The sequence below is a fragment of the Netta rufina genome (assembly GCF_964035555.1).
Source record: "Netta rufina genome assembly, chromosome: 2".
Taxonomy (NCBI): Eukaryota; Metazoa; Chordata; class Aves; order Anseriformes; family Anatidae; genus Netta; species Netta rufina.
The window spans coordinates 8467136-8480571 of record NC_140124.1 but is presented as its reverse complement, the minus strand read 5'-3'; the positions used below and the strand labels follow the sequence as shown (position 1 = coordinate 8480571).

The following is a 13436-nucleotide window of genomic DNA, read 5'->3' as shown; positions in this document are numbered from 1 at the left end:
TGATTTAAAGGACCAGTGACAATTTCAACTTCTGATGTCTCATGATCCACTAAGGATAGGAACTAATCCTATCTGCCACAAGGGAGCTTTTCCATGATTTATAGACATGTTTCCCTTTTATCTCTTCTTCTTGAGGTATCTGACATGAAATCATGTCATTCTGATTCCCATCTTGTCTTTTCCTTCACCATTTCAGTTCCAATCTGATTTCAGAGGCTGCCCCCTAAGAGGTGATAGTTAAAACTAATGCTTTTCTTTATCTGGAGGCCTGTCAGCCTTCCCCTGGCACTGTATAAAGTGCATATTTCTAGGAGTGAAATGTCAACAACTGTAATTATGTTGGCAACACGGAAAGGCAGGGAGGACACAGAGCAATAGCCACCAGGCAGGACTGAAGCTTTATGGGGGAGGAAGAGGAGGGATGGGGTAAAGAAGAACTGCTTAAGTGTGGTCCTCGTGGCGGAGCACATCCATGGATTAGTTTTCCTTCCAGAACGAAACACTGCCCATCATTAATTGCCCCTTTTCTGCAGTCCAGTGCTCGAGGAAATTAAGTGGGGTCTTTGCTCTGACTTCAGGAAGACCTGAATCATACCCATAAGTAGCCAAATGAAGATCTGTATTGACACAAAATCTGAAACACGCTCCTTACATCCCCTGCAACGACAGGAAACCTGCCCCACAGCTGCTCAAAATACATCTGTGGTTTAGAATGGCAAACACAGACACAAAGTTTAACATTTATAGGCCAGGAACGCACGGTGTTTTGGAAAGTAAAGGTCTGAGACAGATGCTCACAAGTAGCAGTCAGAGAATGAGGGGTGGATTTCCCAGGCATTCTTTCTCATTCAAGTGTATACCATGCATTAAGCCTTCACAATAAATATATTAACAAAACAAAACAAAGCAAAAACAAAGAAAGAAAGAAAGAAACAAACAAACAACAACAAAAAAAAGCTTTGCTACTTGGAATCCAATAGCAAATAGCACAATCTGTTGTTGATAAAGCATGTGAGAAAGTACTTGGGAGTCTGCTTTTAACCCTTGCTGAGGACCTTTATTCCTCAAATACAGACACGTAACAATCTCCACCAGTGAAAGACAAGACAAACAGTCTGTCCGACCGAGCCATAAACATCGAGCTTCACACATAATCCCGAAACCTCCTAACATTAAGCGGTCCCAGCTATGCACGTGGGACAAAGCTGATTAATGCTCCGAGGGACCAGGCAGGAGCTGAAACCAGAGTTTCAGATGTGACCTTTTGCCAGAAGGCTGCTGTGCATTATTACTGCCACCACACAGTCCCAAAAACATCCCTGCGAAGGCAAGGGAGCAGTGGGGCACCAGAGGAAGAATGCTTCGCTGCTGGCCGGAGAAACCCTCACATGCTGTTTCAAGAAAAATAGCAACTGCCTTAGAAGCTGGGATAGAGTCTGCGTAGGAACAGGGACATACGACCCATGGGGATGCATCTTTAGCATCACCTCAGTATCTGTGGCTTTCAAATCCCTGGAGTTTGGTTGGTTTCACTGAGAGCTGAGAACAGCCCCCTGGGGCAGCGGGAAAGCTTTCTCTCGCTCAGTGCTGTCTAAAGAACAGGTTCCTGAAGGCATTGTTGTAGTTTTTGTTGAAAGCAGTGTAGATGAGTGGATTAAAAAAGGAATTCGAATAGCCTAGCCATAGAAAAATACTCTTCCAAATGGGCGGGATGTCGCAGGAGCAGAGCGGGTTGATGAGCTCCGTGATGAAGAAGGGGATCCAGCAGAGCACGAAGACCCCGATAAGGATGCCCACCATGAGGGCAGCTTTCCTTTCCTTCTGCTCTCTCCATGTGTCTCCGTCCGTCTGGAACGTAACAGTGGCATGCCGGACAGTGAAGACCATCTGTGGCTGCTGGGCGGCTTCCTTCACCTGCCAAACACAAACACAAGTTGAGCCATATGTGCCTCAGGCAGCCGATCCCACACAGCGGGTAGGCAACCAGACTGTGCAAGCGACGGCCAGCACTCCCGGGGCAACGCGGGCCATCTACGTCACGGTGTGACCCTCTTCTGGGCAACGCAGACCCAAAACCAAAGGCCCAGGTGAAATACGTGCAGCATCACACAAAGATTTCTTCCCCCTTTAGAATCAGATCAGTAAAACAGGCGCACACCCACACACCACGCACGCAAGTCCCCTTTCTTACTCTGAATGCATTGAGTTTAAGAGTCCTTAACAGGAGAGGCAAGACAATTAAAACATATTTCCTTCTTTCCCCCAAGAAATCTTTACGGTGCACAGTGACCGTGCTTGGGATGAACTAGCACAACCCAGGCAGGATTTGCAAGGGTGCTTTGCGTGTGTCTTCTTTGTAGGTAGATTCACAACCTCCCCAACCCTACAGCTGCACTCACACCCCTGCACACCTCACCAAGGGGAGAACGGTGACCCCTTGCTCTCGCTCATGAGCACCAATCCCTCATTTTGTGGGGGCACCTCTGTGGGTCGCCGCGCACCCATGTGCAGCCAAGGCTCTCCATCTGGCCCAAAGTTGCTTTGGCCACTCCTTGTATGCTCCCAGCTGGGAATGCGGGAGTCAGAAGCCTGGGCTTGCAAGCTCTGAAGTCAACTTTCCCTTGAAAGCCTTCAGGCTTCACAGGGCTTTGGTGAGATTCTATTTGCTTGCCAACTTGAGGTGTAAGTTTTCCCCACTGCTGCAGGGTCTCGGCAGCTCAGCTGCTCCCAGAAGTTCCCCAAAGCAAAGAGCAAGCACGGTGACCTACCTCCAGGGCTCCGGGTGTAACGGGGGTGATGGAGTTGTTCTTCCTGGACCCGATGCGAAACTTGGCTGCCTTGTAGATCTTCCAGTACACAAAAAGCACCACGCACAGGGGCAGGTAGAAGGCGCCAAATGTGGAGAAGATGGTGTAGGAGGGCTCCTGGCTGACCTGGCACTCCTTGCTGTCCTCCGAATAAGTCTCTCCCCAGCCGAAGAGCAGCGGGGCCAAGGAGATGAAGGCGGAGAGCACCCAGGTGAGGGCAATCATGATGTTGGAGATGCGGCGCCGGGTGCGCAGCGTGTACTCCAGGTGGCGAGTGATGGACCAGTAGCGGTCCAGGGCGATGGCCGTGACGTTCCAGATGCTGGCGGTGCAGCACAGGACGTCGAAGGAGATCCACACCTGACACAAGGAGCGGCCCAGCCGCCACCGCCGCCCGGACAACTCATGCACCAGGCTCAGGGGCATGACGAGGGCCGCCACCATCACGTCGGAGATGGCCATGGAGGCCACCAGGTTGTGGGGCACCCGGTGAAACGTGCGCACCCGCAGGATGGTGGCCAGCACCAACCCATTCCAGAGGAAAGTGGCCACCACCAGCATGGCCAGGAGGGTGAGGACCAACACGCTGAAGACGGAGAGCTGCGTCCTGCCGCCATCCGCACCGGCGGGCGATGCACTCCGGTTGCCAGCATCGTGCATCGCGGCGGCAGCAGCGAAACAACTGGCGTTGAGCACCCTCTCCATAGCGCTGGGATCCTTGTTACTACCGCGGGCGCGGATCCCCGGGGACCACCCGCTCCGCGGGGCTCCCCACCGGAGTCTTCATCCCCGGGGAGGAAGAACCCGGTGGCGGCGACCAAGCACCGGCGATATCCCCCGGCCCTCTCCGTCCTCGGCGGCGGCGGGAGGAGGCTCCGCGGGTGCGGGGAGCTGCGCGGCTCCCCCCGGCGCTCCGGCGGGGCGGCGCGGAGCGGAGCGGGGCGGCGCTGGAGGCAGCCAAGGGGCGGCGGCGGCGGAGCCCGTGCGGAGGAGCTGCTGCCCCTACCGAGGGGCCGGGGCAGGTGAGTCCCCCCCCCCCCTCTCGCCTCCTTGCGCGGGTGCGGAGCGTTTTGGTGCTTAGTCATTTCGGGGAAAAAGGTTTTTTGATTTTTTTTATTTTTTTTTTTTAATTTATATCCCGCTTGGAGCAGGAGGAGAGGAGAGGGGAGATGCGCCGTGCCCGGCTTTGTCCCCGCTGGGGATGCCGGGGGTGGGATTGGCCCCCTGTAGGGTGGAAGAAGGGCACAAAGTTAGCATCCGTGCAGAATTGGACCTGGGGGCTTCTCGGGGGGTAGGAGGATGTGGCGGCTCGCCTGGGCTTGCAGCTAGCGAGCCGGCTGGCGACCCTGCTTTATTTGGGGTGGGGGGAACGTGGAGGGGGATTATTTCTCGGAGAACTTCTGCTCTGACATTTCCCAACTTGTGAGCGATCGGCAGGCCCTTCATTAGCAACAATCTCTCTTTTCTATATTGTTAGGAAGTGCCGTTTGAGCATTTCACCTTTTTTTTTTTTTTTTTTTTTTTTTTCTCGTGCTGAATGTGATGAGAAGAGGGATTCAGGGCCTCATAGTGGAAGGCAGGATTTAAGCCCACCGAGCAGCTTTCCCGGCACTCTAGCTCCATGCAGGGATGCCAGCCAGCTCCTGCCTGCCAGACTGGGGCTGCATTCAGGTAGGGCTGTGCCTCCTCCTTCTCTGGAAGGTCCCAGGGTAAGGGGTCTGGAGAGGTTTGGGGCAGGAGCTGGCTGTCCCCGGGAGCAGGCACGTGGCAGGGACAAGCAGGCAGGGGCTCACAGCCTGCATCGGCAGGGGCTGCATTGGTATGACGAAACGGTGGCAATGACACTTGTGGGACTTTTAGAGAGCTGGGGGAGAAAAGCTAAAAGAAGCTGATGTTCTGGGGAGCACCCATGTGTTCGTGGTGTTCGGGGGTAAACCCAAACGGGGGCTTTCAGCTGTGTCCTCTGAACCTCTCCAGACTTTTTAATGAAAACCAGCAAAGTAACAATAACAGGGGGTAAGCAAATGAGATGTTTCCTAGCGCTGCTCCTCCTTTCTCCATGCTGCCAAGGGAAACACAAGGCAGCACATCCAAAACAGGTTCGGGGATTTGCATCAGGTGGGTGTGTGGGATTTGGCCCCACGCTGTCCTGTGTCAGCTGTGTGCGTGGCAGGGCACAGCACAGCGGGGGCACAGGCTCTGCTCCCCCCCATGTGGGGCATGTGTGGGGCAGCCTGACGGCCACCTTGTTTTTTGGGGGATGTGAATTTACCCGTACGGACTCATGCTGGGCTGTGACATTTGTCCTAGGGCCAGAGAACAGGACCTGGTCTGCTTTAGCTCCTAGAACAGATGTAGCCTTAGAGGCTGTAACATAATTTTGGGAGCATAGAGCCATCTTTTTGGGGGAAGAGATTGTTATTTTATCTTTTGTGCACGTGAATATTGGCAATTTTTGAATGGTTAGGTTTTTTACTTGCAATGCAAAGGGCAACTGAGGTTTGCATGCTTTCATAAAAGCCTCCTGATTTAAAATTCCTGGTTTGCAAGGTGCCAAACGTCCTTGACTATCATTCAACTGATCAAAACACTTAGCAACTGCTAGCACCGAGAGGTTTTTGTTGCGTGGGCCCTTCCCAGAGAATCCTATGAAGCCCAGAATTAACAGAATTAGCCACAAATTATGGAATATGTGCTCCTGAAAAGATACTATAATTCTTTGCTTCAGGAACAAATACACAAAAATTACTTTTAAAGGGAAATGGAAATAAAATGTATTAAATCTGAAGAAGTAAAACTAGATTATGTCCTAATGAAAAAAAATATTTATATTTTCATTATCTTACTTACCAGACTTTAAAAAATATATATTAGCAGATTCTGGAGTTGGATGGGTCAGCTGAGTACTAATTGGAAATACAAATTGTGGGTAAATACACACAAACACATATATATATAGAATATATGTGGAAATGCAAAGTTCTTCACCTGGGAAGGAAGAGCCCTGTACAACCGTACTGGCTGGGGACTAACCAGAAGGAGAAGGAGACAATTGCTAGAAGGAGAAGGAGAGCTGTGTTTTTCAGCCCCAAAAAGAGAAGTTTTAGGGGAGAATCATTCCGCTGTTTCCAGCTACCCCATGTGAGGGTGCGGAGAAGGTGGAGGCAGACTCTTCTTAGGGGTGTATGGAGATGGGGCATTGGATGCAGGTAGAAAGATCATAGAATCATGGAATGGCTTGGATTGGAAGGGACCTTAAAGCCCATCCAGTTCCAACCCCACTGACATAGGCAGGGATGCCACCCACTAGATCAGGTTTCCCAGGGCCTCATCCAACCTGGCCTTGAACACCTCCAGGGATGGGGCATCCACCTCTCTGGTCAACCTGTGCCAGTGCCTCACCACAATCTGAGTGAAGAATTTCCTCCTAATGTCTAATCTAAATCTACCCTCTCTTAGCTTAAAACAATTCCCCCCATCCTGTCATTAACTGACTGAGTAAAAAGTCACTCTCCATTTTTTTTATAAGCCTCCTTCAAGTACTGAAAAGCTGCAACGAGGTCACCCCAGAGCCTTCTCTCCAGGCTGAACAGTCCCAACTCCCTCAGCCTTTCTTCATAGGAAAGGTGCTCCAGCCCTCTGACCAACTTTGTGGCCCTCCTCTGGACCCTCTCGAAGAGCCCCACATCCTTCTTGTGCTGGGAGTCCCAAACCTGGACACAGAACTCCAGGTGGGGCCTCACAAGAGCAGAGCAGAGGGACACAATCCCCTCCCTCCCCTGCTGGCCATCCCTCTGCTGATGCAGCCTAGGATGCAGTTGGCCTTCTGGGCTGCAAGCACACTCTGCTGGCTCATGTTGAGCTTTTTGTCCACCAGAACCCCCAGGTCCTTCTCTGCAGGGCTGCTGTCAATGAGTTCTTCTCCCAGTCTGTGCTCATGTCCAGGATTGCCCCAGCCCAGGTGCAGCACCTTGCACTTGGCCTTGCTGAACCTCACGAGGTTCACGTGGGTCCCAGGACAGACCCCTGAGGGACACCACTTGTCACCGACCTCCACCTGCACATAGAACCATTGACCACCACTCTCTGGGTGTGACCTTCAAGCCAACTCCTTATTCTCTGAATGGTCCATCCATCAAGTCCATCTCTGTCCAATTTGGAGATCAGGATGTCACGTGGGACTGTGTCAAAGGCCTTACAGAAGTCCGAGTAGATGACATCAGTTGGTCTTCCCTTGCCAACTGATGCAGTCACGCCATCATAGAAGACCACCAGTTGGCCCTGCTTTAATGAGGGTTGGACTAGGTGATCTCCAGAACTCCTTCCCCCCCTAGATCATTCCACATTCTGATTCTGTAATCTTTAAGCAAGGTGGCTTGATACACTGGATTCTGGGAGTGACTGTCATTTTTAAAGACCAAATGCTGTTTACATTGCACACATTAGTAAGCCCATTGATTTCCTCAGAACTACTGATATTTATAAAGTGAGTGAAAGCTTGGGGTCTGTGGCAATTTAGTTATGTTTGTGGAATGATCTCACCTATGAAACTGAGACAAGCATCTAGACTACAAAGTCAGGATTATCTCACTGATGGTGCCGTTGATGGTGCCAGAGGAGTTAATAGTTACGCTGCTTTCCCAGATTTAGCAGTTTCCCTCCACTAGAAACCATTAAATACTACTTGTAACAAAATACCATTTACTGGAGGTACTTTCCAGTTCAAACTATCCCATAGTAGCTGATAGTTGGAGGGCAGGAGGGAATTCCAGACATGGTCACTGCGGTGTCCCTTCCTACATACATGTCCAAGTAGTGCCTGCTCTTAGGGACAGGGTCAGTACACTTTTACTGTCAATCTGTATACAGATCTTCTGAACCTCTGTATGTAAAACTGGCAGAAAAGTGAAAGGAAATGGCCCAGGAAGTGTTTTCACTGAACAAATGAGAACTTCTATCTACAGGGCAGGTGGAGCTGCTGAGTTAGACCTGCATTAAAGGCACTTGCATACTCACTGGATATAGACAGCATCGCTCAGAGCTCTGCTCAGCTGCCAGCCAGACTGCTCAGTAAGTGTGTATCCTGTCAGTGCAATTTCTGAAACACAGGTAGTCACCAACTCAATTTTGCTTAACATTCATCAACTCGAGCTCGGGCGTTTTACATCCAGACATGCTTTCTGAACACGCTTGCACACCACCCACTCCTTTCTTGCAGCAGCAAAACTCTCAAATACAAACACACGTAAACCAGGCAAACTGTGAGGCTGTTCTCACACCCTTACAGCCATCCACACTTCTGAGTCTCACACTAGTCTTGCTAAAACCAAGATCTTCAGAGATGGGCAATGTGATGGGCAATGTGCATCACGATAGACTCTTACGGTGCCCCACTTCTGGCTTGGTTTGGATTTCAGTGTCCTGTGGTGGTAGGAATGTAGTTTGGGGAGTGGAGAGGAGGGATGCTGAACTGGAGCTTTTCATGGACACGCACCAGTTTTAATGAAACTTTCACCTCTTTCATCTCTTTTATCTCTTTGTCTAATTCATTTCATCCAACCTTTCTCAGCTCCAGAGCAGTAGCTCCAGTTGGGAAGAACACTGCGAGACTCCTTCCACCTGCAGTGGTCCATGAGTTAGAGCATGTCCTTGGTACATAGGAATGGTTCAAAGGTTAAAAGCATCCCAAGGAGGGGCAAGGAGGACCTGAGCACCCTGCATCCCCGGAGCATTCCAGGGACTGAGCTGTTTGTCCGGCTGGGTCTCTTGTGTTGCTTGAAATCTGTTCCTCACTCAGCCTCTAATGGCAGGTCTAATTCAGCCTAGGGATGCCAGCCTTCCTTTAGGAATTATCACCATTTGTATGAATTCAGTGACAGGTCTAAACTTTAATTTCTGCTGGAAGAACAAAGCAGAACAAGAATAAAAGCTGTTTAACAGAGCAGCCTCTTTGCCTAGAGCAAAGTCCCCTCCTATGCAGCCTCCCTGCTGAGTGCCTTTCCTCACAGTTGTGTCTCTTGAATTTGTCCACAATCTATTGCACAGGCAGCCTAAAGGGAGGATGGACTCCAGTACCTTGAAACACCATATATTTCCCAGTAAATGGTCCATTAGGAGCGTTTACCTATCTTCTGCCTGATGTGAATTAACTCCTGCTGGAACTACCCCTTAGTTTTTGCTTAGCAAAAAGCCACGTTCATCGTCGGAGGACCGGCATAACTTCATGAAGTCTCACAGACAACGCCTGCATCATCCAGTGCCACGGCTGAAGTTGCGTTCTGTGTAAATAAATGAAACATAAATAACCTTATCCCTTCTTTCATACCTTAAGGGACAGCATTAATCATCTGTGTAATTTCAGGGGAATCGGCCGAGTTGCTAGGTGTCATATTGGCTTTTAGTCACAGGTACTCCGCAGCGAGTAGTTATGACAGTAATGCAATAAGTTGGAGCCTGCCTCAGGGGGTATTGCCCTCGCAAGGCATCCGCAGTTTTCATTTATTTCTCTGCTGATAGCAAATACTTAACACGTATATATACCTGCATCTGTAATCTGTCCGTGGTCAGTCCCGAGATGTATGGCTGTCTCCTGTCCCTGATGGAGTTAGTATCTGCAGGTTGCTTGTGAATCCGTATTTCTGATTAAAAACTAAAAACAAAGTTTAAAAATGTCAAAGTACATTATGCTTTTGGGAGTCTAGAGTATCCTGTGGTTCTGTCAATCTTCTTGAATCCCAGGCCTGTAGGAAAATCCTAAGAAGCCATGTGTGACGACCGGGTACCTTTAACTTAATACATGAGCTCTGGCAATCGAAGCTGCCAGTGCAAACTGTCAGGACTCTGCCAGGCAGACAGATGGCACGATGACAGGAAATGGATGGGTCTCTAAAACTCAATTATCATTTCAGCTCAGGCCTATTCTTCTTATGCCAAGTTGTGGAAGAGATTTGTTTATCTTGAGCTTTACGCATTTTGGCAGATAATTTGCATACGTGTGAAGCTATAGGAATGGCTGTGATAGCACGAGGCTGAACATGGCTTTTCCTGGTGTGTGTTGTCTTCCAGGTTACCTTTCTGCCTCCTTGCAGGTGGTAGATTTCTGAACATTTATTTAGATAAATCCAACCATAGTCTGGAAATCATCTATCAGAACTCCAGAGACAAAATATTTTAAGATCCATTTACCATGATAAGGACGGAAAACACTTCAAATAGTTTTCCAGGCCAGCACCTTTATTTTTATTTATTATTTTCCTAATACCTCCTTCCTTCCCCCTTTGGTTCCTTGGCAGCATGTTCCGTGCAGCAAGGTCTTCCTTGATTTGAGTTCCTTATCTCCACCCACCACTGTCTTTAGCATTCAAGACTGGTTTTGTTACCGTAACAAATCGACAGCACGTACAAAAATGAAACCACCAATGCCAGCCATCAAATGATGTCTTCAGTGGGAGATTCTTTTCTCGTCTTCCACCAGTAGCCTGATTTATTTATACACCTTTGGTTGCTGCCTTCTTCTCTGGAGATTTCTGAGCATCCGCAGCCACATCTCTACCATCTACCAGCCAGTGAGAGCATTGGCACGCTTGTACAGCTTTCCCAGCTTGGGTTTTGCTGATGAGCTTCTCAGATTAGTATTCACACGCTGTTTCCTTCCACGTGTGGAGTATTTTCCTCCCCCTGATTATTCGGCATACCTATATGTTTCCCTCCTCCTGCCTGCCCAGGTCACGCAGATCAGAGCACTGCTGGTGATTTCAGTAAGTTCTCAGTGCCATCAACGTGGCAGGCCTTCCACCGGTGTAAAGCTCATTAGAGAATACAGGAAAGCTGCAGAATGTTATTCATATTTCATATCCATGTTGCTTCTTCAGAGAGTGAGAGGCTCATACAAATGAGAGGAATTATTTAGAAGTCAGAAAAAAAAAAAAAAGGTAGATATGCATGCCCATGCAAGAAAAGTATTTGCAGACATCTCCTGCAGGCTGACAAAATCCTTGCCTCTTGAAGCAAACCTTTCCGGCTACCTGAACAGAGACAGACGTTTTTACAGGACCCCAAACATCCCTTCTCTCATAGATTTTGGCAGCATCGTGCTAAAAAATATTTTATTTTGGTTCCTTTCACTTCAGCAGGCACCTGATCAAGCCGAGTCTTCTTGTTACATCTGTAAAACTCTGACCCTGTGGGATGAAAACAGTTGTATAAAAGTATTTTTTTAAGAATTTTTATTAGCAGCATGATTATTTTTGACAGCCAGTATTCATTGCTTTGACAGCAAAATGCTGCCAGACCTTCCTTAATTGTCTAGCAATGCATTTTATTACAAAATAGGTGATTTATTTTCTTCTGTCTGCTGGTCTGAGGGTCAAGGTTGGTAACCTGTAACTCAGGGGTGGTGAACCAGCCATCTGAGAGCTGCAGCAGCTCACCAAAGGTTCATGTTCAGCTTCAGCTCTGGGGACACGTCGTGTGGCAGTGGAAAAAACCTCGTGCAAGAGCTGGCGGAGGGAAAAGCACTGCAGCAAGAATGGCTGAGGCCTGCTGAGGCCTGCTCCTCTCTGTTACCCTGGGGTACAGCTGTGTGCCCACCTTTGTCTGGTCCTGCAGACAAATTCCCTACAGAATTTCAAGTAAATTTAGTCCAATTCTTCCATTTTGATGTCATTAAGTTCTTTCAGGGTTTCATGTGATCAAGCTTCACGGGGTGTCTTCATTAAAGTATTATCCATCTGCACAGAAGATGCCTCATGGATTACTTTGAAAGATGAGCCTCGTTTTGAAAACAAATGCATCTCGCTGGGTTTTTTAAAAGGACTCTTCATCTGACCTGGTGCATGTTCAGAGCTTTCTGGAGGGACCGACGGTGCCTTTCCTCCTCCACACACTTCTCTGTCTTCCCTTCGCTGTGTGCTGAGGCCTCTCCTTTGTTCTGCTCCTTGTTGAGCACTGGAATAGTTAGCACTGGCTTTGAAACATCACCACTGGCAACTGACTCGTCAGTAGGGTTACAAGTGCCATTTTGTAATCGCAAGCAACAATTTTATAGAAAAATTGGGGAAAAAAAAGAGGAACCACTTAACATTTTGATGTTTTAAAGCCCTTCATCCACCATTCACACATAGGAAGGAGACCTCCTGTCCTTCAGCTTTGACTCCTAGTGCTGGTCTCAGTCTTGTAGAGCTGCCCCCATGCACGTGCCCTCTCCTGTTTGGGTTGGTGACTCTGTCCTTCCCTTCCATCGTACCTTCTGCACCTCAGCGGGAGCCTAGAAGTGGAGTCTGGGGCTCAACACATCATGTGAGAGAGGCACAAAGACAAATGCTCTCAGCTACAGTGCTCCTTCTCCATGTCTGTGAGGCTTTCTTGCAGTTTTTCTGGTTTTACAGCAGCGGTGATTCTAAGGAACCATAAATCCCGGTGTCCTTGCCCTGGATAATCCCTCCTGCCTGGCGAGAGGCATGCCCTATTAAGCACTGCCTTACAGCGTCAGATTGATGGCAGCTGTTGCAAAAGAGCATCATGAGTTGTGGAGAACCACGAGGAGTTCATTAAGACGCTTCGTGCAAACAATGGCTGATAAATATCCAGCAGGACAAGTGAGGGTTAGTGCGGAGGTTTGGGTTGTGTAAACAGAGTTAGCCATCGAGACGTCTAGCATGGATTCGAAAAATTTATGGCAGCTGTTTTCTGTGGGCATCAGCAAAATAGATTTCCTGAAGCAATCCATGGATCTGACTGCATCTTTCCCAGGGAGGATTATAATTTAAAATGCAGTAAGTTTTTTTTTTTCCTTTTTTATTTTTATTTTTTATTTGAATAAGGCTACATGTATAAATCACACATCTCTAAATCCTCTGGAATACTTAGGAAATGTCAAAGAGACAACCCTATCTGTACTTTTTGGTTTTTAATCCAAATAATAATATTCCTATCATAGCTTTTACCCTTTCAGAATCAAGAGAGATGTGGGTGAGCTTTTGCTGTACAAAAGCAGGACAAACAGTCTCTGAGGTATGTTCAGCAAGCAATCAGGTTAGCCTATTAGGAGAAATTACCCTCTGTAAATTGAGATGCAGCAAACAACGACCTATGCGATACTGTTCTTGTCAGCTTAGGGTAAAGTGAGTTTGATTCACTTCCCTGCGTTGCGTTCTTCCTTTTTTTTTTTTTTTTTTTTCATTGAACAAGAGTATGCCCATAAAACCAGAGAGATCAAGAGAGATAACCAGAGATATCAATTAGAGATATCAATCTCTAATTAATTAATAGACTTTTGGTATTTACTGACTGCAATGTGTATGATGTGTATGGGTGTGCGGCTCACTTTCTAGCAGGTAGGAGAGCCATGCGCTACCTAGACTCTTTTGGGGAGGGCGGATCTTTCCATGCCCCATGATGTATCTAAATATTTGCATTGACTAGATCCCAAATTGGTGATTTTGTCATTTGATTGTCGTGAGCACTGTATGAATCAAAAATTATAAGTACGTACATATAAAGTGTGAAAAGTGCTGAGTGCTACAACTAGATGGTGTATGTCAGCCATTGGGATGTGTCGAGCAGGGCACTTCTTACATGGACTTATTTCAGGAACACATCCTCATTTCAGATTGTGTTTAATTTCAGATA

At 48.1% G+C, this 13436-nt stretch overlaps 1 protein-coding gene across 1 annotated transcript; it reads right to left on the bottom strand.

The window, feature by feature from the left end:
- Nucleotides 1-1581: 1581 nt before the first annotated feature.
- On the bottom strand, nucleotides 1582-3467 carry HTR5A (5-hydroxytryptamine receptor 5A; the record flags this gene model as incomplete). The annotated part of the gene is made up of 2 exons (XM_084283030.1): nucleotides 1582-1914; nucleotides 2769-3467. The coding sequence occupies 2 exons, from the start codon at nucleotides 3465-3467 to the stop codon at nucleotides 1582-1584; spliced, it is 1032 nt and encodes a 343-aa protein (XP_084139156.1).
- Nucleotides 3468-13436: the final 9969 nt, after the last annotated feature.